The 25687-nt window shown below is 56.0% G+C and overlaps 2 protein-coding genes across 5 annotated transcripts in view; one reads left to right on the top strand and one right to left on the bottom strand.

The window, feature by feature from the left end:
* HEMK1 (HemK methyltransferase 1, mitochondrial release factors N(5)-glutamine) overlaps positions 1-7375 on the bottom strand; it is a 34974-nt gene extending 27599 nt beyond the window's left edge. For 3 of the 4 annotated variants that reach the window (XM_079934751.1, XM_079934754.1, XM_079934752.1), the window contains exons 1-5: positions 6847-6949; positions 5421-5807; positions 5039-5130; positions 4629-4722; positions 175-309 (exon numbers count right to left, since the gene is read on the bottom strand). In XM_079934751.1, the coding sequence (XP_079790877.1) occupies positions 175-309; positions 4629-4722; positions 5039-5130; positions 5421-5630 (531 nt within the window). In that variant the 5' untranslated portion in view covers positions 5631-5807; positions 6847-6949. The other variant, XM_079934753.1, reaches the window with a different exon arrangement.
* A 1156-nt stretch (positions 7376-8531) lies between these two features.
* LOC307192835 (uncharacterized protein C3orf18) lies at positions 8532-16118 on the top strand. Its single transcript, XM_079934171.1, has 5 exons — positions 8532-8668; positions 10281-10646; positions 13790-13815; positions 14362-14509; positions 15766-16118. The coding sequence occupies exons 2-5, from the start codon at positions 10413-10415 to the stop codon at positions 15844-15846; spliced, it is 489 nt and encodes a 162-aa protein (XP_079790297.1). The 5' UTR covers positions 8532-8668; positions 10281-10412; the 3' UTR covers positions 15847-16118.
* Positions 16119-25687: the final 9569 nt, after the last annotated feature.

The raw sequence follows: 25687 nt of genomic DNA, 5'->3' as shown, positions 1-25687 counted from the left end.
GACTTAAAGGCTATGACCATGGTGGGCTGGGGCAGCTCTGTCTTCCTCCTATTTTCAGTCATTTCCTCTCAAGTAATTCTAGCAGAGTGGGTTGGGGAGGGATCAGCAGGAAGGACAGTAAGTGCCAGTCACAGTCTACCCAGGGTGGGGTGGAGGGATGCATACGGGGCTCACCTGGGGGAGCTTGCTCAGCAGGCTGAGGGAAATGGCTCCTGATCCACAGCCCACCTCCAGGATGAGTGGGCCACCTTGAGCTCCCACCACACGGGGCCCTTGGGTCACCTCCTCCAGCACCCATTCAACCAGCTCCTGCAAGGGAGATAGATCGTGATCAGAGTTGGTACTGACCTGACTCATGTGGGTCTTGGCACAGAGGCCCAAGCATAGTTAGCCCCTGGGTGAATGTAGAAGGGGGATGGTTAAAGCCAGACTGAACTTCGTTGTCAGCTGCGGCCATGGGCAGGTCACACTGCCTCTCCATGCCTCCGCTTCCCCATCTGTAAACTTGAGCACAGTTGAGAATAACCCACCTCATTGGGGGCAGGTGGAGATTTAACAGAAGCACATTCATGAAGCACTGATCTCATGCCTGGTACATGGTAAGTGTTCAGTAAGCCTCAGCTAATCCTTTTACAGACATCCTCTTGTTTTGTGCTTACAGCAATGTTAAGAATCATACTTAATGGTCCCTGGCCAACCCCTCTGTGCCTGGCCCTGCTTCCGGAGGTTTCCCTGTATTAATCTGTTAGACCCTCATGAGGAAAGTGAGGTCCAGGGGTCAAGGCCCTGCTGGGAACCTGGCCTGCAGCTCATGGTGGCCAAGAACAAGGGGCCAGTGTGTCCCCAGCTTCCTCACAGCCCCCCCAGAGAGGCTCCCAGGTCAAAGGGACAGGAAATTCCCTCCATGGAGGGGCAGGGGGATGACAGCCCTACCTGAGCCCCATATCTGAAGGGGGCTGTGGCACACACAGGGCATGGGGTAAGTGGGCATGGCATGGGAAGAGGTGCCTAACTGCACTGTACCTGCCTTGGTGGCAGGGGGACACTTTCAGACACTGTCACTTTAGAAACAACAGAGTTTCAAGTCTCACCCACCCATCTGTCACCTGAAGACTGTGCATGGAAGCCAATATAGGGTGAGGGTGGAGGGCCGCTGCTGTGCATTGGCCAAAATGTTTCTAAACATTTCTAAACAGCAGTAGAGTGGGGGCCCAAGTAGCCAGGCATGGAGCCAGGGAACCAGGGAAAGGGCATGGAGCCATGGAGCAGGGAAAGGGCAGTCCCTCAAAGGGACCTGCCCTTTGGATGAGGGCAGGAAAGGCCCCCCTGGAGGCTGAGGATTCCTGGGGTTCCATGCAGGGCTGGCTCAGGGAATGAGGGGAAGAGTCAGGAAGTAGGTGTTTCCTTCATCTGAAAGAGATCTACTTCCTCCAGGCTCTCTCTACCATGACCTACCTCACTGTGGGCCTAAGATCTAGGATGGGGTGTGCTTCTCCCACCAAACTGAATGCTCCATGACGTGAAGACCAGGAATCTAACCCGTCATGGCATGTCCCACACGGGCAGGGCTTGGCCCACAGAGCAGCCTCTTGGCTACTCCCCAAGCGCTGGGCAAGCTCTCAGTTGCCACAGGAAGCTACCCTGAGCCTCAGACCCGCAGCTTCCCCCAAGCCCCAGTGTCAACAGTTAGGCCCCGATAGAGCAGAGGGCTCCAGATCACTCAGACTCATTTTCCGCATAAGCTGCTCAGTGCTGAGTCCCCAAAAGTATTTCATCCTTCATCCCAACCTGGGAGCAAAGTTCACCTGTCCCCAGGGTAGCAAGTCCAAGGCAGGTGGAACTTGGCCAGTGGGTCCAACCTTTTCTGTTCCAAGCCCCTTCTGCACCAAACAAGCTACTGCCTATGAGTGAGACAGACCCTCTCCAGCCAGAGAGGGCTTCCCCTCACTCCTTCCCACCAGGCCTGTACCAGGCACCACTGGAGAACTGGAGTGCTGGCAGCAAGCTGCGCCCACAGCATTGGGACCAGCACAGAGCCAGCAGTCTAGGGCTGTGGCTTGGAGCCTGCGGTCACAGTGGCGAGGCCACATACTAAGTGGCCAGCTGGACAGCTGAAACTTGTCAGGGGCATGAACTTCTCTTGGTTTCCTGACCACAGACAGACCTACCCTGGCTGGAGAATGACCCCTTAGTCAACCACACTGGCCAGCCACCTCAGAGAGACATCCTGACATCAGAGACACACACCACATGTGTGAATGGCTACCCTGGTCAGGGCATGAAGATGAGAGACTGGGCCCCCACTGCCACCAGTGCCCCTTGGCCTCTCCCTTACCCTCCAGATCCGGGGAAGATTATTTTGGCTCTAGGACCACTTCAGGTTTTGGGGGGGGCGGGGTAGGGATGGAGACCACTCCCAGCAAGTCCAGAAACTCTCTTCCTCACCTAGTAAAGAGTCTCCTCAGCCTAGAGTTGGTGGCTCCTTGGGGGAAGCTGAAAATCGAGCTGGTTACAGGCCCAGGGCACTTTTCCCAGGTGAACAAGGGGAGAATCCAAGAACACTGCAGGGTCGGAGCAGAGGGGAACGTGGGAAGGAGGCAAAAAGCAGGCAGCTGTCGGCTCTGCCTGGAGCCACTGCCTCAACAGGACTCCACACCCCTTAAGAGGCTGGCGCAAGGCCTCAGCAGGACCTGAGTGCCATAAGGACCCTCATTAGGATTACATTCTTGATGAGGCAGCCCCAAGAAGGCAGCATTGCCTCCCTCAAGCTAATCACAGACAAGGCACTGAGCCTCCCACACCTCAAGAGAGCCTCACCTCGCCAAGCTGGGCAAGAATGGCTCACACTTCCAACCTTGGTTTTCCCACTGTACACACTGCCAGTCCGGGGACTGAGCCACCTCCCCATCCCCAGAGAAAACCCAACTGGTCAGGCCACACACCGCCTACAACTTTGCACTTCAGAATTCTGCACCCATCATCAGAAACCACCCTTCAATGGATGGAGAGAACGCAAGCACCATGGTCCCTCCCTTTTTTTTTTTTTTTTTCATGGTCCCTCCCTTGCACTAATTCTCCCCACTCCCCACCACAGGCCACGTCCTCTCAAGTTCTTGGTAAGGCACTCCCCAATGCGGCTTCACATTGGGGCAACCTGGCAAATTCTGAGAAACGTCTGTACAGTGAGGCGAGGACCTGGCCTCCCAACTGCAGCCTCCCTCCTCTCCCCCACCCCTTATAGCAGAGCTGCTCTCCTGGCCCAGACCCACCCAGGAAAGGGGGGGCCCCCACATGGGAGCCGGAAGTCCACACCCAACACTCAGAACCCTGGAACACATGATTGGTGCCAGGTCAGCTCTGAGGGCACTCAAAGGTCATCGCGGTAGCTTCCCTCCCATGCCCTGACCCTTGGCAGCCTCAGGGGATGGTGAGTGACCTCCTGGCCAGAGGTCGCATGCTTGGAGGGGCCACAGGTTGGCCTCCCAAAAGTCTGCAGGTAGCAGGCTATATCCTGCTCTGGGTCTCTGCACCTATCCAGCTCATCCAATCCCAGATGGTTCAGCCCCTTGTAAGGTATGGGGCCCTGACGCAGGAGACAGGATGTCTTGAGTGCTGCCCCCATGCTCCCTGCCTTGACATCCCTGTGACTTCAGCAAGGTCTCAGACTCCCTACTGTCCCTGCCCTGACACTGGGCATTAAGTCAAGGACCTGGCCTCCCAACCACATGATGCAGGGGGCAAGTGGGGTCAGAGGGCTTCTTGGCGGAGGGAGAGAGGCTGGGAAAGTGAGAAGGGGCTCTGGGTCCCTGGCTGGGACAGGTAGATGAGGCCTGATATTTCCCAAGAATGTGTGTGCCTTTCTGGAAACACCCCTTCTCAGAACCTGGTGCCCTCTGGCTTGCCCACCAGCCCCCACCCACATACCCCTCCACCTGCTCTGCTCTCTCTGGCTCCCAGCCCTGCCACCTACAAGGTCATGGGGAAGCCCAAGAAGGGCCATAGAAAGCATTTCTCCCAAGACTAGGGTGTCGCACCTACACACAGCATGCTGGGACCATACACTTCCCAGTCCTAGTAATTTGAGAAACACAGGTGATTACCTGACTAGATAGTGGATGTAATAGGTAAAAGGTCCCAACCAGTTCCCTGGTCTGGAGGCCCAACCCTCTCATCATCTGGGCCCAGAGGGGGCAGTGACCTACCCAAGGTCACAAAGCTGTACCAGGCTTCCAGATGTCCCGCTGGAGCCCTCTCCACTTCGCCCATGCCTCCTGAGGAAGAGGAGGGCACTTGTTTCCCATGGGTTGGGTAGGCTATGGGCCCATGGGGCAGCTCCTAGGGAAATGACAGGAACCGGCTGAGTACTTGGTGGGCAGCACTAGTTGGGGCATCTTGAGCCACTGCCAGCCTAGGGGCTGGGGCAGTGGCTTGGGAAGTGAGGATAGTCAAGGAGGTGAGCAGGAGACCTCTTTCCTCTTGGCCCCACCTACTCAGCCAGCCAGGAAGGGCGCTGCCTCTAAAGGACAGCAGTCATGGGGCTCCAGCGCCCCCTGGTGGAACTCTGGGACAAGACAGGTGCCCTGAGCCCCCTTCATTCCCATCCTGCCCAGTCCTGATGGCACACCTACCTCCGTTTCTGGCCGAGGGATAAACACTGGGGGTGCCATCTTCAGACTGAGGCCCTGAAAGTCCCACTCACCAAGGATGTACTGCACAGGCATCCTGCAGAGGGGGCAGCAGGGTGATCATCAGTGCCAGCACCTGGACCAACAAGACCATGTCTGGGTTGGGATACAACTTGTGGCCAAAAGTGTCGGGTAGGGTCATGTCTCCTACGCCCCAGAACTCGTAGCCAAGACCTTCCTTCCCTCCCTTCTTCCTATTTACTACCATGACCCCTCTCTCATCACTCTCTCATCCCAACACCTCCCTAGTCCTTGGACACTTTCTTCCTCCCTGACCATGAACTTGGTGGAGCTTAAGGAAGCTGGACCCTGCTCCCCACACAGAGCCCTCTGGTTTGGCCCATGGTGCTCACCTTTGCAATCGGTAGCTACTCAGCTCCTGGACATACTGTAACTGCCAAGGGGTCAGGGGCTGGGTCCAAAGTCCTGGCCTCAGGCTCTGAAACTGCACCACAGAGAATGTGAGTGGCTGGCTCCCCTGACCCAGGTTTCTTTTGTAAACAATGCCAGTGGGTCCAACACTGGCCACCTTGGTGATCCCTGAACCCCCAGTGCCTGGCACAGACTGTAATAGTTTGTTGGATGAATGAATAAGTATCTGCCTAAGACATTCCTCCAGAAAAATCCCATCATTCTCGGCTCAGCATTCTCAGTGGAATGGAAAAGCCTGGATGTCTCTTCCCCAGAGTCCTCCCTCCCCCCATTTCCTGCCCTCCTGACAACACTGCACTTAACTGTTTTGGCTCCAAGGACATGAGCCACGATGTACTCACTGGATTCCCGGGCCTCAGGGATGCCCCTTTTCTCAAAGACTACTGTCCAGTGGCTGACCAGTTCTGTGGCACTCAACAACCGAGCCGGAGGCAGATGGGGTTGCCGTGAGCTGAAGGTGCAGCCCCAAATGCCTCCCCTCCACCCCAGGCCAGATAGGAGGGCCCTCAGCATTCTGCCCCGATGTCCCACATCTCAGGGAAAGGATCCCTTGGGTACTTCCCCAAGGTCCCCAAATCTTTCTCGTGATGTCAGCTGCTGAGGATGGTGGCTGGCCTCAGCCGGATGGAGATGGAGAAGGTCACAGGCTCTGGCTCCTCAGCATGGCTCTGGCCCTCAGATGTGGCTGCCCTAGAATAGGGAAGGAGAACCAGGAGAGTAGCTGAGACTTGTGGGACCCACTCCTCTCGGACCTGTTGCCTGAGAGAGGGCATGCTCTTGCTCTGTCGCCTCTTTGACTCCATTTTAGACCCTCACCCACCTATCTGAGTTTTCTTGTCTTGGTCAGTGACATTTTCTTCATGTTTTTGGCTCAAGTGATCGTAACCCATAGCTCAGTCCCTACTAATAAATGGGCTGGTGTGGATCAGGGCCCAGGCTTGGGGGTTGGACAGATCTATCTGACCCAGAGGGTGTGACCTCGGGAAAGTCATTATTTCTGTGTTTCAGTTTCCTCGTCCATAAAATGGGGAAAATAACACAAACTCCACGGTGAGCAGTGCATCGGTCAATGAATGTCAAGGGCCTTGGAGCCAGCTCAACACATAGAGGAACTCAATTTTATATACTCTTGACTAATATTACTAGGAGGAGGAGACTGCCCTTGCTTGGGAGCTTTGCTTTTGACATTTTGCATGCACTGTCATTGATCTGTATGCTGAAAATCACCCCTCCACCCAATTTAACCCATAGTCCTAAACACCAGCATAAACTTCCAGGTAAAAAATTGACAATTTCTGTTAATTTATATGTAAGTTATCACAAACAAATTTAACTGAAGGTTTAAAACCAGTGGTCTCCTTTCCTCTTACAGAGACCAGGGTTCAAACTAGCCTTTACTGAACACCTGCTAGGTGCCGCTCTTCAGAGACAAACAGAGAGGAAAATGAGACTCCGAGACTGGAAGCAACTTGCCCAAAGTCACCCAGCTAGGTACTGTCCCAGTCAAGACACAAGTCCTTTGGACTCCAGAGGCAGCTCTGTCTACCAGAGCGCCGCCCAGGGAGAAGCCGAGGCCTGAAGTCAAAGGCGCAGCTTCCCTCTCAGTTTCGCACCGCGAGGTCGCCTCTCCACAAGCCTGTTTCTCCATCTGTACAACGGGGGTACAGACTTTTTAAGGAAGGCTGCCAGAGCTCTGACGAACTCGAGGTCTCGAGGGTGTTACGCATACCTGCCTGAGAAGCTTCCCCACTCGCCCGCCAGCCTGAAGAAACTGCCGCAGGCTCGGCGCCCGGACATGCGTGACCCGCGGTAAGCTCCCTCCGACGCTCTGCTTCCGGGGTTGGCGCACCTGAGGAAGGGCTCGGGCGGACCCCGTCGCCCAGCTCCAGAGTTCCTAGAGCCGATGTGTTCCACCTCTGAAGCCCCTGCGGCCAGTGGGGGCTATGAACGCCACGCCCACTACGTCCAAAGGCCCACTGGCGGGAAAGTGCGTGGTTGGGAGTAGGGTTGCTTCCCGGGGGCCTGGACCCGACGGTCTTCCTGAAGGTCGAGGCAGGGATAAGCCTGCGGTGACTGCTCCGAGATGGCGTTTGGGTACCCGGCCGGGAGGTGTGTAGCCAACCCGAACGGAGGCATGTCACCAGCCGGCTCTGAATTCGAGAGTTGGGGTGCGATGCCCAGGGGCCTGGTCTAACGTAGGCTGTGTGCTGGTAGAGCGGCACATGGGCGGATCCCAGTGTTGGGGGCGGGCACTAATTTGGGGGGGTGGCACCCAGTGTCCAGGACCTGGGGTTCAGGTGGCAGCTGGACCCCAGGGCCGCTCTTGACCCTCTAGCTCCCATTTTCGAGCAGGGAGCTCGAAACTGGAAGTAGTAGACCAGGGTTTGAATCCTGACTCATCGTGAGGCTTTGTCCATGTGCCCCTCTGTGGGCCTCAGTCGCTCCAATAAAATTCATGGCAGTGTTTCGCAAAGTATGGCCTGCCAATGCCACGCCCTCGCCCCCTAATCTATTGTTAACTAGATCACTGTTGACTAAACTACTATGAAGCATGCAGTTTCCCGGGCTCCATCCCAGACCCGGGGATCTGTATTTGTAACAAGCTACTCCGGTGATCCCCATAAGCTCCTTTAAAAACCTGAGGATTAGAAGGCTCCTCTCCAGAGATGATCGAGCTCTGGATTGGAGGGGTGTATGTAGGCTTGCTTGGGTCCAGGTGTCCAATAATACCACTCCTGTAATAAAAATACCATCCCGCCCCCCAACTCCTCTGAAGATGTCTCATTTCTAGCCTGGGATGGGTATCGTTTAACAAGAGCCCTCACACCAGAGCCCATCTGAGCAGGAAGCTGAGACCCAGGGAAGAGAAGCATCTTGCTCTAGGTCACTAAGCTAGTGGAGGGTCGAACCGGAGTTCAATGCAGACTCAAGGACTCCTAGTCTAGTGATCTCCCCAAATTTGTGTCCACCTGCGTTTGCGGAGCCCGACTCTGTCCTGGCGGAAATGGCGCCCAGAGTAGCCGGAGACCAGAGTTGTAGCCCTTAGGAAGGCCTGGCCACCCACCGTCCCCCTCCCGACTCTGGCACAGCCCACGGGCAGTGAGGAGTGGTCTCCAAGAACTGCGACCTGGCTCCCCCTCTTGCTGGGGGCAGAGCCAGATCCGAGCGGCAGGCCAGCGGGCCAATGCAGGGCAGGCTCTGGGCCTGACAGCCAATCCGGGGCCGGGGGCACGGAGCTGGCAGGGAGGAGAGGAGCTGGAGCGTCGCGGAGCCGCGAGGCTGCTCGCCTCAGCCCCACCCCCGAGGTGGGTCCCGGCCGGCCAGTCCCTGTCCAGGCTGGCAGAACAGGCACTCTCGGCTGTGGGCGGTGTGACGTCGCTGGCCCAGCCCAGGGAGGTCCTCCCAGGGCGCCCAGGGAGGGCGGACCTTGGGTCGGACCCGCCGCCCCCAATCCCGGGGCCTGGGGGTCCCCCTCACCTTGCCCCGGCCTCCTGCCAGTCGCCACCACCCCTAGCCTCTCCCGCTGAGTCCGGCGCCCCAGAGAGGATTAAGTAAGTGCTGAGGTCGCCGCTTCTGTGCAAGAATGGAGGACTCACAGAGTCGCGAAGGTGGGGTTGGGGATTGGGGCAGGGAGGACTGATGAACCTGGTGGAGAACGGTATGCGGGTTCTTGGAGGTGGTGGTGCCCACCCCTTTCTCTCTGGCTTCCTTCTCTTGCCCTTTGGACCATGAGGCATTCCTGAACAGTGATGAGCAGAGCCCTTTCTCTCCTTTGGAGGGAAGAATAAACAGAGCCCCAGAGCAAGTATTAAGGGTCTGGCCCAAGGTCACATCTGGGGTCAGCGGCAGAGCCAAGAAAGAACCTGGGACTCCTGACGTGCCCAGCCTAGCTAGAGGAGGAGGACAGAGAGGGATGATGAGCTTCTCCCATCCCATGTTTCTGTGCCAGCCTTGCTCCTTCCTAAGAGGCCATCACTGGTGTGTGCACACCTCACACACACCCATACACCTGCACAGGGAGGCATCCCACATACACCCATGAGCTATCGCAGAGGTGTGTATGCAGCCATGAGCTGTGCATCTCTCCTATCCCTCGGCCTTCTCTTCTGCAGTTTGGCTAGGACCTCTTCCCACCCTGCCTTACCCAGGGCCTTTTGGCCCGGGAAGGCCAAAGTCACAGCCTAGACTGGGCACATCACCCACCCTCTGCTCCCAGGGGAGGAGGGAAGGGGAAGAGAAGGCATCTCAGAGTGGGAGCTCCATCCCTGCCCCTGAAGATACGCTCCCCTTGATTTTCTCCTAGTCCCTGGCAGCCCCTATAGGGAGTTCAATGACCCAAGAGCCTACAGAGAAAGCCCACCAGAGGACCTGACTTTGGCCTCTCTCTCCTTCCTGTCTTCTGGTCTTGCCACACATGTCCCTGCCCTTACTCCAAGCACAAGCTGGACCACACAGCAGGCTGGGTCCAGGGGCTTCTGGGGCTCCCCTTTCCCAACTGGAGTGGCCAGAGGGAGAAGATCTAACATTTATTGGGTACTTGCTGTGGATGAGGGTTGTACTGAGCTAAGTCATTTCTAGGAACTTGTTCATTCTGATATTTCAGCTACCCTATGACCCTTTCTGTGAGGGACGTGTTCTTAATACCCCTACCTTAGACTCAGGAAAACTGAGACATGGAGAGGTGGAGTGACTTGCCTAGGGTCACCCAGTTAAGTGGCTGAACCGGGATTCAAAGACAAGCCTATCTGACTTTCGTGCAAGTGTTTTCCTCCAGGAAAGGAAAAAGCTGCAGTATTTTTTTCTCCAAGCAGGAGGTGAGGGATGTGGGGGGCAGGAAGTAAGAAGGTGAGCAGTGTGGGGAGTAGGGGCTGGGGGTGGGGAATGATCTTTTTCTTTCAAACCTCCCCACTACTTTTCACATCCTCCAAGTATGATCACTATGATCATCTTACCCACAAAGAGGGGGCAGGGCTTCATTTTCATGTTCCTAAATCCACATGGGATCCATAGATAGATAAAGCACATGTCCTGATGTTCCCTGAACTTGCCCTTGCCCTCAAACTTTTATTTCCCCTGTGCCTTCAGAACTTAGGGGGACTTCATCTCCTCACAGAGTCCCATCCTCAGCCTCATGTTTTTTATTTTTTCCTTTCCAACACCCAGGGAGGCAGGGAGCTCTCTTTATCCAAGGACGTGGCCCCCTGTATGGGTAGTGGGGGCCACAGGCTGGGACACCCCTGATGTCAGAAGTGAGTGAGCAGGTTGACTGACCACAAGCAGTCCCTCAGCATCAGCATGGACTCCAGGATCCCATCTGCTAGGAGCTGGATCAGCAGCCACCCACCCACCTCTGAACCTGACCTGGAGCCTGCCACAGATGGGCCAGCTTCCGAGACCACCACACTCAGCCCAGAAGCCACCAGCTTTAATGACACCAGAATCCCTGACGTGGCTGGTGGCACAGCCGGCGTGGGCACAATGCTTCTGTCCTTTGGGATCATCACAGTGATTGGCCTGGCTGTGGCCATGGTGAGAGCTGGGGCAGGCTGGGGCTGGCCCAGATGGCCCTCACTTGGCAGAGGGCGATCACTGTTTAGATTTTAGAGGATCTAATCAGAACACAATTGTCTGTTAGTGATAGTACAATCCATTCCTTCCCCAGAGATTTGTTTATTGGGGTCCAGAGACCAGAGAGGCTGCCTCCAATTGGAAGAACCAGAAAAGGTTCTGAGGAATACATGGCATTTTGAGTTGGGCCATGAAGGCCACGTAGGAGTTGGGGAGGAGGGTGTTGCAGGTGGAGGGTCCTGATGGGCAAACGTTCGGAGGCAGACAGGAGGTATCTGTGAGCAGCAAGCAGGACAGTGAGGCAAGTGAGTGTGGGGATGCAATAGGAGTAGAGGCCAGCAGGCAATTGGGATAGATCGTGGGCTGTAGAGTCCGAATGGGATGCTTTGGGCATGGCAGGCTGCTGGCAATGTTCATTCATTCATTCATTCGTTCATTCACTTGGCAATTATTTACTGGGCATCTGCCCTGGACCGAGCCTTCGGGACCCCAGGGACTAGGGAGAAAATGTCCTGCCCTGCAGTTCTTACAGGGAGTGAGAGATAGGTAAAACCAAGGGTGCCAAGGGAAGCCCGTAGGGACTGGATTAGGGAACTGGGTGGGAGTTGAGGGGACTTCCTAGGTTGGGTGGTCAGGGACAACTAAGGAGGCAACATTAGAGCTAAGACATCACAGAGCTAAGACATCACAGCTAAGACATTACATCACAGTGGAGGCCTGGCCCCAGCGTCATGAGAAGGGCAGAGTTGGGCAGACATCAGGGCAGAGGTGAGCTGGGGTGAGGGCTGCAGGTGTCCCCTGAGAGTGGATATGATGCTTCCAGATCTGGTATCTACCTCTGAAGATATGGACTCTCCCCTGGGAATTCCCTGGCAGTCCAATGGTTAGGACTCAGCGCTTTAACTGCCGTGGCCCCAGGTTCAATCCCTGGTCAGGGAACTAGGATCTCACAAGTTGTGCAGCGTGGACAAAAAAAAAAAAGATATGGACTCTCCTCTTAAGATGATACATGGACACTCAGAATGTCACCGAGGGCCCATTGGAGATTGCGAGGACTGAGATCTGGAAGGGTGGGAGGTGTACCTGAGGTCCCCCAGCAGGCCCGGCAATGGTGGCATTCTGCCTGCTGCCCCTCACAGGCTCTGACGGCTGGCCTTAGACTCAGGAGCATGTTGCTGTGACAAATAGGGCTGGATGATCCATTCATGGCTGGAGCTGCTGGTAAAACAGGGTCACCATATGGGCCCCACAGGCTCCGGATTGCTGCCAGGGAACAACTGCTGGCCAGCGGGCAGAGCCAGGATGCAACACACAGAGTGAGGCGGGGGCCTGAGCAGTCTCCTGGGGCAGGGGTGAGGCAGAATACCGGTGTTTGGCACCCATGTGGTGGTTTAGCAGGCTGAGACACCCTAACCTCAGGAGCAGAGCAGGGCCTAGAAACTGCCTTTGTCACTCTTGGCCAAAGATTTTGTCCTGGGAACTTAGGAAGACTTCCTTACTCTTCATTCTGGAGGAATATTCGGAGGGCCGCGGTGGATGGCCTTATCACCAAAAACGGAGAGGTAGGGAAGTTATGGGGCAAAGGCAGTGGAGGGCAGGAAACAGCTCCTGGGCAGGGGTCAGGTCTGGAGATGTTCCTTAAGTACTACTTCCTCTCCCATCATGCCAACCCTGAGCCATGCCATGCTGGGTGCAAGGAGGAACAAATCAGTGCCAGGCCGTGTGCCTCACGTAGGAAGAACAGTGGGGGAGGGCTTCCTGGAAGAGGTGGGGCTGCAGCTGGACAGTGAAGGGTAAGGAAGATTTGGAAAGGAAGGTATTTGCGGGGAGGGTGTTAGTAGTTGGGGCAGAGGGAGCAGCAAGGGCGAGGGGTGGAGATTGGTTCTAGCCTCTCTTAAAGATCCTTCTGTATCACAGGGCAGGCAGGAGGGCTGAGAGGCGAGGGAGTACAGTGTGCTGGGGCTGGAGCTGCTGCTTCAGGGCAGGCAGGGGCTATGCCAGAGACCTGGAGCTCCTGTTGCATCCCACCCACAAGAGAGCAAGGGGCATGCCAACATGTGACCTCCTGGAGGGGATGGGGGAGCAAGGGGCACTGCAGTTTCTTTCCGCCTTTGAGGTCCCCCAGGAATGAGCAGCAGGAGGAGCTCTGGGTCAGGCTGGGAACAAACCGGATTCAAGCTGTGAATGGGCCACAAAGAGTATAGGAGCCACAGGGGGTTTGGGACAGACTCTAGGGACATGGCTTTCCCCCAAGCAGAAGAAGTCATGCTCCTGGTAGTCAAAAAACACCAGTTGAGGGATGAGCGAGATGGTGGCAGAGGTCCCTGGAGTTCCCGCTCCAGGTCCTGCAGAGGTCCCCAAGTCTCACCCCCTTCCTCCCTCCCCTGAGTGCTTTGTACCAGGATTTCCTGCTCTAGCCAGGAGCTCTTGGGTCTCAGATGTTTTCTCAGGCTGCCTAGGCCTTTATCTTCAAGTCATTATGATGGGGGTTAGGACCCAGGGGTCTTCCTAGGTTCCTCCAGCATCAGGGTTCAGGAGTGTGGTCTAGGCTGATGTCCAGGGGCTCAGACCCTCCTCCTCAGCTCCTGAGGGCCATCAGCCTCCCATGGAAACCCCAGGAAGCCAGCCCAGAGCCTTGCCTAGAGCCACTGCCCTGCAGAGTCTGCCCGCTGCCTTTCCTCTGTTCTTTTTGCCCATACACGGGGAGAAAATTTGGTCCTGGGGACAGCTGAGAGGAGGGGGTATGCTGAAGTCCCCACCACCACCACTTCAGCCCTGAGGAGTCCGAGGCAGGCACTGAGTGGCTGGAGCCACAGTCAGTTTTGGCAGGGGTGGGCCCACGCGTCCCTAGGCCAGGCTTACCTGTGTGGTCTTCCCAGGCTGGCCTTCTCCCCACCTCTGAGTTCGGGCACTGTCAGCATCTAATAAACGTCAAATGGAAGCACAAATTTAGGGTGTATGTGTCCCTGGGATGGGGTCGCTGAGGACATGGGGACCTATAGTTCTCCCGTTCATCAGCCTCAGCATGTCCCCTGTCCCGAGGGACTACTGGATTAATTAGGGCCTCCTTTCCTGGCCATTTGATGCTGCTCCTTCTCTTGCAGGTTTTGTACATCAGGAAGAAGAAGAGGTAACTCCCCATCTGCCACCCAAGACTCCAGCCCGTGGGCAATGCTGGGCTGGACTCCAGGGGACGTGGGTGGGAAAGGAGAGTCCCTCGACCATGAGGGTCCCTCTCTCTAGTGAGGGAGTCAGGGCCTCTTCTGCCCACTCGGGGTTGGGGGTAACCATTTTCCCCTGGGGAGGGCTGAGCCACCCTTGCCCTGCTGCCCTGAGCTAATGGCCACTGACTCCCCTTTCCCCACCCCGGCCCCTCAGAGGCTGGGGATCGCACAAGGCCCTGGTTTAAGCAGTCCCCATGGCTCTCATGGATGACAGCTCTGTGGCCCATGGCCCCATCTGGTCCCAGGAGTGGGTAACTATCCCTCCCAGGCCACCCATCCAAGAGGTAGAGCTAGTACTGTATGTGCAAAAATGTCTTTCATTGAATCCCAGGGGAAATTTTAGGACCCTAAACATGGTGGTGTCAGCTGGTCAGCAGGCAGCAGCACCTGGAGGGCTGGTGGGAGCAGAAGGGCCTGCCCTGCCTGCAGCAGTCTCTGCCCCCACCCCCCAGGCTGGAGAAGCTGCGCCACCAGCTCATGCCTATGTACAACTTCGACCCCACGGAGGAGCAAGATGAACTGGAGCGGGAGCTGCTGGAGCACGGGCGGGACACTGCCTCCGTGCAGGCCGCCACCGCTGTGCAGGCCACGCTGGCCAAGGTGGGCACTGACCAGGCTCCTCCACCCAGCCTGCAGCCTGTTTGTGGCTCTTCCACCCCCACCCTCCCTCCTTTCCCATGTAGCTTTCTAGCACCTGCCATGTGGTCAAGTGGCAGCTATCGGGTATATGGATTTTGTCAGGTTTGTTTAGAAACTAGAATTGCTCCTCGGCCACCCACAGGCTCACTGCACAAGGCCAGGCCAGGGCAGCCCTGGGATCCAGCCTGGCTCTGTCCTGATAGCCTGGTCACCTTGGAAGCTCCGTTGGCCTCTCTGAGCCTCAGTTTTCTCATCTGCAAGTGAAAATCCTGATTCTTGCCTCAGGTATGCCCCCTCAAACTAGGGGGAAAGCAGAAGACTCACGGGAGGGATTGTTGGGGGGCTGAGACCCTGGGTTCTTCTGCTTCCTGAGATCCCAGTCCTGAGTGAGTTGTGACTGGCGTCAGATTCTGGGGCAGTGGCACCTCTGAGTAGATTGGTGGGTTCCTAGTAGCTGGCAGACCCCAGGCAGGTGCAGACCCTAGCCGGACTCACCTCCCATGTCCAAAGTGCTGGGTACCTGTGTGGTTATCCTGCCAGAGTCACTGGGCTGCCTGGCCACTTGCCACCGGTCCCTGAAATCCCCAGGTGCCAGAGCACCATGAGGAGGCCTGGTCTCCCCCGGACCCATGATGCCCCTTTGCATCCCTCCTTGCCTTGACTGCACAGGTTGCTAGGGAACCTGGCTCCACAGCAGCAGAATTAAGAGACTGGGCTCAGGAAGAGTCCAGGCTGGGAGTCCCCTGGTTTTGCTACCAGTTCTTTGTCGCCAGGATCAGGACTCATTCCCCCTTGGGATATTCAGGAAATTGGGCTGAGAACCTTGGTCCACCCAGCTCTTGGGACTACTGACTATTTGACGGTCGTTTCCTGTGCATCTCCCTTGTGCCAGCCCTTGTGCCCGGGCTTTGGGGCTTGGGGGTACAGAGGTGAATACCCTCTGCTGGGAGAGGTCGGTACATGCATAATTAATGCAGGCCCTGGGACCTAGGTTAAGTGCTGCAACTGGCTGAGGTGGCAGGGCAAGCTGGGGGTGGCTGGGGGGAGGAGTCACCTGAGCCAGGTCGTATTTCTTGGCTGAGCTTGTGGGAGGGCATTCCAGGCAGAAGACATAGCTGGTGCCAAGCGCACGTGGGCACCAGAGGGTGGAGGGGACTGGGCCAGAGAGTGCATGGCCTTGGTCAAGGTCCCTGATGCCCCTTACTGTCTCTCTGCAGACCACTCTCCCCTCTCAGGGCCCAATGCAGAGGCCCAGCCGGCTGGTGTTCAGCGATGTAGCCAATGCCATCCACGCATGAGGACCCCGGGACAGGCCTGGACCTCTGATGAAAACACCTGCCACAGTGCCCTCAGCTGCCAACTCCGAGATCATTAGGACCTCCTCTCAGGACCTGCCCTGCCAAGGCCTCAGCTATTTTGAGGACCCAGCTGCTGACCCTCCAGGCTCTAAAAGAGGCCCCTGGCCAGGTTGGGCATATGGCCACTGATATCCCCTGACCTGAGGGCCCTGGAATGCAGAGCATCCCTCATAAGGCTTCCTTATGCTGGCTGGCTTCCTTGTGCCCTTCCCAGACCCCTCACATCAGGGTCTGCTCCTCTAATGCGGAGGAAATGGGGGGAGATGTGGGATGGGAGGGGGAAGGGAAGGAGAGTAGGGGGGTTCCCATCCAAAAGGGAGAGACATATCTTTGGAATCTGGAGTCTCCTCTGGGGTGGGGAGAGGCAGCCACCCAGGTCACAGCCACATGGTACGGTGGTACTCTGGGAGAGGCTCAGGGATAGAGCTGAAACTGCCCAGTGGGCAAGGATGCCAGCAGGAGGGCTGCTCATACCCAAGGTCAGTCCAAATTACAGGGATGCATGAGGTCTTCCAGCCACCCCTCCGTGGTGGTCGGCTATTGGCTGGGCCCAAGCTAGGATGAGAGCTGAGGGGGAAGGGAGGTGGAGGAGCAGGTGTGGAGGGATGCAGTGCCCAGACCTGCTGGAAGGCCTCCTGCATGCGCATGAAGGTGCCCACCTGCAGACATGTGCCTGTCCCAGCACAGGGGGCAGGATGGAGACCCCTGCATTGGCTCCACCCTCCAAGCCACACCCCACCCCATGGTGTGTAGAGGAACATTAAGTAGGCCATCTTCTCCACCTTCAGTGTTCAGGGACTGAAGGGAGAGGGAAGCAAAGGCAAGGGTCCACTGCCCACCACATCCCTTCATTGGGCTCTAAAAGCCAGGTGACCTGCTTCTGGAACAGTTCCCTGTCATGGTGTTTATTGGGGACCTGGGGTTGGGGGAGAGACTATTGGTCAGAGGGCGGTGGTCGCCAGCTGCAGGCTAGCAGGGGAAGTTCTGAATGCCTGAAACAGGGTGGGGATAGCCCCTTGGAAAACAGACCTAAGAGACCTAGTCTGGGTTTTGATCACACAACCCACCTACCCATTGTCCACCCACCCCATGCCCCGCAGGAATTCTGCCAGGCTGGGGCATCTGGGCAAGGCACTGGATCAAGCCAGACCCCAAGAGCTGGGCACTTCTCCGCTGGGCACACATGTGCACCTGAGCAGGCACAGACACACACCCCTGTGCCCAGCCTCGCCGCCATCACTGTCCTCTGCTGGTTGGCGGGGACGTGAGGGTGGCAAATACGAGGTGTCAGGCTGTGAGGGCCTAGGAGGACTTCATGGGGAAGGTTCTGGATTTATTTCCTCCTCTAGATGCTATAAATACGTTAGCATTTGAGCCAACTGGAGGGCTATGGGTAATTTAGGATGCACAGAAACTGTAATTTAACTCATAGCATCTCCATGTGAGAGCATTAAAGATGTAATTAAGACGTTTACACAAAGAGAGTGTGAGCCTGTGACACTGGGGATGTGAAACCCCAGGAGGGGTGGGATGGGTGAGGGGCTTTGGGGGGGATGGTCGCTTGGATATCAGCTATGAGGTGGAAGCCCAGCTGGCTTTCCTTAATCTATCCAATGAGTTGCCTCTGGTCCTGAGTTCAAGGCTGCTCTGGGGCCTCGTGCCTCAGCTGTGGAATGGGGTCACGACGCCTGCCATATCCTTGGTTGGAGAGGCCAAGTGGACAGGACCTATGGGACAGGAGGGAGGGGGCTTGAGCCCCAAGGGCCAGGGGGAGGTGCGGTGCCTCAGGACCCATAGGAGCTGGGTGTGAAACACAAAAGAGAAGAAAATAATGTGGTCTTTCCCAGAGCACAGGGGTGCAGGGGATGGGTGGTGTTGGGAAGCCACAAGGGTTATGTGTGGGGAACCCACCTGCAGTGTTCAGAAGGGTTTGGAGGGTTTGGTCACTATTGTGACCTAATGCCCTAGTTTTCCCAGGACTGCACAATTTTAGGATTGAAAATCTCATAAACCAGGACTTTAAGTGACATCCTGACCCTCTGCTAAAGAACTGAGCCTTCAGGCTAGCATAAGTGGAAACGAGGAGAGGGTGAGCCCCAGTCCCATGGTGGAGGGCTGGGCTGGACCTGGGGGTTGCAGGACAGGGCCTTGGGTAAGAGTGAGGGCCCCAAGCACCCCATGGGCCTCCCACACTGGGGTCAAACAGCCGAACCTGTCAGTGACAAGCCTGGTCTTGGGGAGGGGTCTCCTTTCCTCAGCAGACTGACAGAGAATTTCTGAGGGTGAGGGGAGACGGGATGTGTGGGCTGTGCACCTCAATCCTGTTGGATAGCCCCTCAGCCCCAGAATGTGGGAGCTGCAGAGGACCCAATGTCTGGGAGACCCTAAAAATGGAGTCCGGAGAGTAAGGTTGGCACCCAGGGACCAGAGCCTGGGATGGGGGCTCCGGGAGGACCCCTGTCCCCATTCTCTCCCACTGCCTGCCCCAGACCCCTGTCCTGGTTGGGTGGGTTTGGCTAGGTGATGGCCACAGGGCAGCTTTCTCTGGGTGACGGGGGCCGCTTCCTCCTCCTTTGTCCCCTCACATCACCCCCTCTTCCCTTCCACCCACCTTCTGTTTTCTAGCTCTCTCTCACTCCTGGAGGAATACCAAATGCCCCCCAAAGTTCCCAGGTCTTCCACAGAGTGTGGGATCAATAAACATTGGGATAAAATGTTCCAGGTGACGTGTCCTCCATGTGACCATGGGCCTGGTGGACTGACCAGAAAGCTCCTCGCCGCCCTCAGCCAGGCAGACGGGGTGAGACGGCGCTGCCCACCTGCCATTACTACTCCTGGTGGTGACTGTTACAAGGGGGCCCTTGGGAGCTGCTCCCCTGGCCCCCAGCCCTGTACGCACATCAATGCATGAAACCCCTCCTCACAGGTAGCGACCGGAGTTTTGGGCAGAAGCTGCAGCGGTTACAGTGGGTGGTATGAGGGTGGACATGGAGGGCCGCCTTCAGAGGAGGCCATCTTGTTTAATCAAGTGAAATGTCACCTTCGAGCCAAAGTGAATACAATAATCCTGTTGCCTGGCTGCAGGCAGATGCCAGAGACGCCTTCAGAATGTAAAGGAAAGTTCCTGTGGGGTTGAGCACAGAAACTCCTGTAGAGCAGTCTGACCTTGCAATGGGTTCCTTCCAGAAACATCACTGAGCCCCACAGAGGGCCCAGCACCAACCCAGTCTCTGCATCGCCATTTGAGATGGGAGGAAACACATGTCAAATAGGAAGAAAGGATGAGAAAGAGAGAGAGAGAGAGAGAGAGAGAGAGAGAGTGTGTGTGTGTGTGTGTGTGTGTGTGTGTGTTTCAAGTGTATCCACAAACACACTCTAAGTCTACAGCCATATGAAAAAGAAGGCAGGAAGAGGATCCAGTGTGCCTGGGGGTGTTCAGAGGCTGAGAGCAGACACTGCCACCCTATCCTATCCAGCTGCACCCTGCAGCAGGCCTCAGTGTGAGGGGCCTTGGCTGAGAATATCTGAGGGAACCCCAGGAGTATCCCCCACCCTTCTGGCCTCTGAGGGCTCAGGACAGGGGGCAAGTGCAGCCAGGGGCATCTGTGGTCATACAGAAGACATTCTTGAAAGGCCAGAGATCCTGGTACCCACAATGGCTGGGGGAGGTGGGCTGTCTCACTCCTGTTTCATCAGTGAGGAGCCAGGGGAGAGTAGCCCAGGGCTCCGTGTACAGCTGGCGCAGGGCACGCTGGGGCTGGGGTTTGAATCTGGTACATCCTGGGCCCACAGCCCACAGCTCATGTGGCCCAGGCAGGCCTTGATATGGAGGACAGCAACACAGCCTGCACCTACCAGCGTGGCCCAAGGTGCTCCAAGCTCCTACCTCCCTTTGACCTGACAGGAGGCTGGGCATGTCCTGCGTCCTATGCCTAGGTATTTCAGGGGAAAGGGCCATAGATTCAGTCCAGCTTTCCAAGGCCAGGGCTAGGTCCCCTTTGAGGCTCCGTGACAACCTGGATCCCAGCCCTATTTCCTCCAGGTGTACATATGTAGTGCGGAATGGGAGGCCATGTCCTTGTCTGCACCCCTCTGTTCTCCTAATACATGGTCGCTGGGTACCAGCACCTCCCCCTGGGGCTGCCAAAGCCCCACAGATCACTGTCAAGGAGCACCCAGTCTCCCAGTCTCTCACACCACTAATCCAGCTCCCACCTTCTTGGATGGCAACATGGATGGATGTGCCCACCTGCTTGAGCTTCCCCAGTGCTCCCAGTGACATCCAGGCTAAGGCCCAGCCAATCCCCTCAGCTTCTCCTACCCAGCCACCTCTGGGATCTGACCTGTGAGAATGTAGAGAGGGGACAACAGTAGATGTCCCAGCCCTTGGGGTTGATGGGCCTCCTGTCCTCTGGCCACTGGTCAAACAGGAGAGGAGGGACATTCACCCTGGCCATTCCCACCTACCCAGCCCTTACTGTACTTCTGTTGGAGGCCTGGAGGCCTGCATTAGGAGGGGTAGGCAGGTCTACTTCCTGGGAGTGCAGCTAGAGATAAAGGGGTTGCAGTAATAACAGTGTCAATAATAATAACAGTAACAATAATAATGTGTGGTTTATTGAGCTTCTGCCACGTGCCAGTTACAGAGGACCGGCTCACTGAGGGAGGGCCAGGTCAGTGTTCCCCACTGCCATTCACAGGTATTCAGAGCTGGACAATGGCCAGAAAGGGCCTTGGGCCACCTCAAGGGCCAGAATCTGGGTCCAGTAACTGCTACCTTTGATTGGCCTGATCCCGGCACAATCTCACTTTATTCCCAGTATCCTTCTTGGGGATATACTGTCACCCATCTCACAGAAGAAGACCTCTAGCACCCAGAGACTAGGGTCATCAGGCTCAGAGGCAGGGGATTGGCTCTTCCTCTATGCCATTTGAGAAAGGAGTGTCAGACAAGGCCTAGCAACAGGAGGATGCTGGGGCCTGATGGGGCACCCAGGAGGCACGGCCCACTTGGCTCCCCAATCTGCCTTCCAGCCTCCAATGTGCTCCCGTGCTGCCACCTGCTGGCATCTATAGGCACTGCAGGTGGCCTTCCTGTCCCCCACCGTCAGCCCAGTCACCCGTTTGGTGGCCCCAAGTGCACCTCTGGCCCCATCCTCGGATTCCTCCCCTGCCTTTCCCCCATGTGGCATGGAGTGCAGCCCTCACACTGCAGGTCCTGACATGGGGGCTTATCTGGCCGGGCAGGAACTAGAGTGAGGTGAAAGGGAGCACAGGGTTCAAAATGTCAGGCGCCACTCCGGCGCTGACACTACACTTGCACCAACCTGAACGTGAATGTCTCCTCAAATCTGTGCCCTGGGTGCCTCATTCGCCTCATCCTAGTCCTGGCCCTGCTACTCAGGCCCCTCTTGGTCAGGACCCAGGCGGCAGACACTGAACCTCCGTCCCACCACCACTCACGCCCATGCCAGCAGGCTGGAGGCCCCAGAAGGCCAAGCAAGGGGAGTGTGGGCCTCTCTCTGGCAGAGCTCGCACAGATGCTCTCTACCCAGAGGAGGCTGAGAACACCAGATTATGAGAGACTTAAAGGACTTAGCAGCGGCTCAATAACTAGTCAATAAGGTGACGCTCTGAAGCCCCAGGTGAAGGAGGAGGACAGGATTCCTGCCGTAAATCCCTGTGGGCAGCTCAGACCTGAAGTGTGTGTGTGAACCTCCAACGGCACTTGCAGGCAAAATCAGAACCCATTTAATCCCCCAGCAACCCCAGAGTATGGGCACCAGTTGTGCCCTCATATTTTTTAAATTTTTTTATCTTTTTGCTGTACGCGGGCCTCTCACTGCTGTGGCCTCTCCTGTTGCGGAGCACAGGCTCCGGACACGCGGGCTCAGTGGCCATGGCTCACGGGCCCAGCTGCTCCGCGGCATGCGGGATCTTCCCAGACGGGGGGCACGAACCCGCATCCCCTGCATCGGCAGGCGGACTCTCAACCACTGCGCCACCAGGGAAGCCTGTGCCCTCATATTGTACATGGGGAAACTGATACACAGAGCAGTAGGGTAACGGCATGTGGCAGGGCCTGGATTTTACCTCAGTTGGGTTAACCCCAGAGCTCACACCCAAGACTCCCAAAGAAGGTAAGAATGTTCTCTGAAGAAAGAGCTGCCCCCTCCTCTCACCATTTTTTCATTCTCTTCAACCATTCGCAACTCCTCCACACCAGGCCCTCTGCTGGACTCTGGGGCTGAGGTGCACCCAGAAGGGGTTGGCCTTAGAAGAGTCCTACGCAGCGTTGTGACCCAGAACAGCGATGATGACAGCAACAACTCACCCCTCTCTAGGAAGTGACAAGAGATGCAACATCACTTCTGACCAGAGGCAAGGCAAGTCTTTCATTGTGCCGGGCCTTGTGCCGGGTTTGGACACAAGGTCACAATGGACGTTTCGGGCTGGGCAGGGGAAAGGTGTAAGGGACGATGGGCTTCCTCACAGCCATGACACTAGCGATGGAGATGACCCCCAGAAACATGGGGCGCCTACCTTGTGCTGGGCCAGCCCTATGTGCCACACCCTCTCTGCCTCTCTACTGAATACCCCCTTTCTTCACGCCGGTGCTGTTAGGGAAGTGGATCTGTCAGACTGCTCTGTGAGGATCACCAGGCCAAGGGTGCTGCTGGATGACTCCCCCAGAGAGACCACACTCACCTCCACTCCGCCAGAGGGACCCAGGAGGCCTGTTCCCACACGCAAGTTGTCCCCTGCCCAAGCCTCAGTGGGTAAGTGGACCAGTTTCCTTTGGTGGAGGAAAGCGAGAGTACTCTGTTTGGAGCCCTTCCCAATGTGACCAGTAGATGACAGTGTAGGCCCAGATTATAGGCCTGGCTTGTGGGGCCAGTTTGAGGAGTGCTGTGGATGAAACTTGGCCTTGAGCCCTTTTTCAGGAGACTGGGAGTCTGGGTGGCTGATGCACTGAAGCTGTTTGCTTCCTTCCTGCCAGGAGCAGGTCTAGACTGGGACTGGGTCACGGAGAATGTCTACTCATGGCTGTGTCCTGAGCCTCCAGAATGGAGCCTGGTACCTAGTAGGTGCTCAGGGCTATTCAATGACCAGAGGATTGGTAAGTGGTTCTTGCCTCATGAGAATTAAATGAGTTAATATATAAAAAGCACGTGGAAAGACTTCAATAAATGTGTGCACTTCTTTGAACTTTTATTATGGATGGTCCCCACCCATTTTGGAAAGTCTAAGCTGTGGGCCCCGTCCTGGTATCTAGATAGCTTCTCCCAGCAGGGGATAAAGACTGAACCCCAAAGCCTCACCATTCAGCAGAGCAGCTCTTGTGGGCATTTGGAGACAGGAAAGGTCTGTGCCAAACCCTGATGGTGGCACAGGGACTGGGGCCCCCTCTACTTCACCAGGCAACTTCCATAGGCAGGGGAGAAAGCCAACCTTCTCCTGTCCCTGACCGGGCTGGCCTGCTGACAGGCTCAGCTGCTGGAGGTTGGGCAGGGGTGAGGCTGGGGGCCATGCCCTTTAGTGGTCGTGGCCCAAGCACATGGTATCCGCAGGTCACTCCCTCCTGGAACTTTCTTACTGCCACATGTGCCTGCCCTGGGATCTCTACTGTAAATTCCTATCCCATCTTTACCTCAAATCCTAGCTCCCACCTCAGATCAGTGCCCACCAGGGTATCACACAGAAAAACGAAAACCGTCTCTCCCCTCCCCGCATTATGGAGGCTTCTTGCCACTGATTTCTTATGAGATCAATTAGCTGTCCCACCTTAGCTGAGTTTCAAGACTAAGTGACTTGTCTTCGGTCACAAAGGATTTGAACCCAGCTCTGTGGGAATCCTAGGTCACACTCTGAATGGGTCTGGTTCATCCCTGTCTCCCCCATGGCAGGTCCTGCTCTGGGCTGGACTTTAGGTGGGTTCCTGGGTACGTCACTGAGAGTCCCCCTCCTTTTATCTCCTGCATCCCCATGAGTGAACACATGAGATGGGGCATTTGCTGCCTGCGGCAGCTAAGCTATATGGCTGGGAAGGGCAGGAGCTGCACCATCTCATCCGCATGCATCATCTCCAACAAGGCAGATAGCAGGAAACAAGCAGCTCCCGCAAAGTGGTTACTGATGATAAAGTGCCACAGGCAGCCTGACTCTGAAGACGAGGTGGTGTAACTGGCCCCAGGCCCTCCTTCAGCTATGAAGAGGGGTATAACTAATGGCAAATCAGCTCTGCCTTCCACTGTGGTGCTGGTGCCAGGTGTCCCAGAGACACCCCCCCACCCCTGCACCCGCCCGGGACAACTGGACTCACCTGAATGCCCATTGCTGCAGGAACCAGCTGGTCTGAATCCCAGCTCAGCCACCATGTGACCCCTGGCAAATCCCTGAACCTCTTGCCTCAGTTTCCTCATCTGTAAAGTATAAAACAGGTCCTACTTGATAGGATTAAGAGTTCATGTTTGTATGAAAAAGAGATACCTGATAGGATTAAGAGTTCATGTTTGTATGAAAAAGAGATTCAGGAACAATGAGCTCCTGCATGGAGAACAAGCTATGAGCTTTTTCTTTCCTGCCTACACATGCTCTCCCCTCACACAGATGTCCAAAAACTCTGCTACAGCATAGAGTAATTGGGCCACACTGCCCTGCCCCTTCCAATCCCATGTAGAGCAGACACTGATGCCTCCCCAAAGGCAAAAGGACCAAAGACAGGCAGCAACTCTCACCACTGTACCCAGAAGTCCTCGTGCTTAAACCGGGCCTAAACTTAGAATCACCTGGAGTTAAAACAACGTGGATACTCCCACCCAGTTCAATAGACAGTCTCTGTGGGGAGGGCACAGGTGATGTTATTGCTAAATACTCATCACGTAATACTAATGGGAAACTGCATGGGAACCACGCAGCAAACATTTCTTCCAAAGTTTTAAAGTGCATACAAATTTGGGGGGAATCAGGACCCCACTCTAAGTTATGATTCTCCTGTGGGGCTCACGAAATGGCATCTTTAATAAGTTTTTGTTGGTGCAGATGTTACTCTCTCAGACCTGTATCCAGTAGCAATGAGCTAGAGTTATCAGTCAGAGTACACCTGAGACCACTGAGTAGCGTGAAGTTTGGGGTTAAGAACTTCCGGAAGTGCAGGTTCCCTGGGCCTGATTCCTAGGGGCTGAGCTCCTCCTGGAATAGGTGCGGCCTTGCTGTTGCCTACGGGAGATGCTGCTGGGTTGGTGGAAATCACACAGTGGGTTTATTTATTTATTTTTAAATATTTATTTATTTATTTTGGCTGTGCTGGGTCTTAGTTGCAGCATGCATGTGGGATCTAGTTCCCCTACCAAGGATCGCACCCAGGCCCCCTGCATTGGGAGTGCAGAGTCTTAACCACTGGACCACCAGGAAGTCCCCACATGGTGGGTTTAGGGTTGTGTTAGAGGTCACCCTTAGAAATCTACCCAAAGGTATCCTTAGTCCTCAGGTCCTTTAGCCCCCTCTCCTCTCAGGGCCCACTTTACCCACAGGACTACCTGGGAGCAGGGCATGACCACTTGTCCTCAGGTGAGCTGAGATTCCATACCCCGAAAAATCCAGAGCATGAAGTTGTTTACATCACAGATCTGTTTGGAAATAAACCAAAGGCAGCAGTGGAGGGTGGATTAATATTTTGTGCTGGGAATGGACAGAAGCCTTTGAAAATGATGCCATGGGGCTCCCCTGGTGGCACAGTGGTTGAGAATCCATCTGCCAATGGAGGGGACATGAGTTCGAG

The sequence above is a fragment of the Stenella coeruleoalba genome (genome assembly GCF_951394435.1).
Source record: "Stenella coeruleoalba genome assembly, chromosome: 10".
Classification (NCBI taxonomy): Eukaryota; Metazoa; Chordata; class Mammalia; order Artiodactyla; family Delphinidae; genus Stenella; species Stenella coeruleoalba.
The sequence above is the reverse complement of the archived record's forward strand: the minus strand, read 5'-3'. Positions and strand labels throughout refer to the sequence as shown.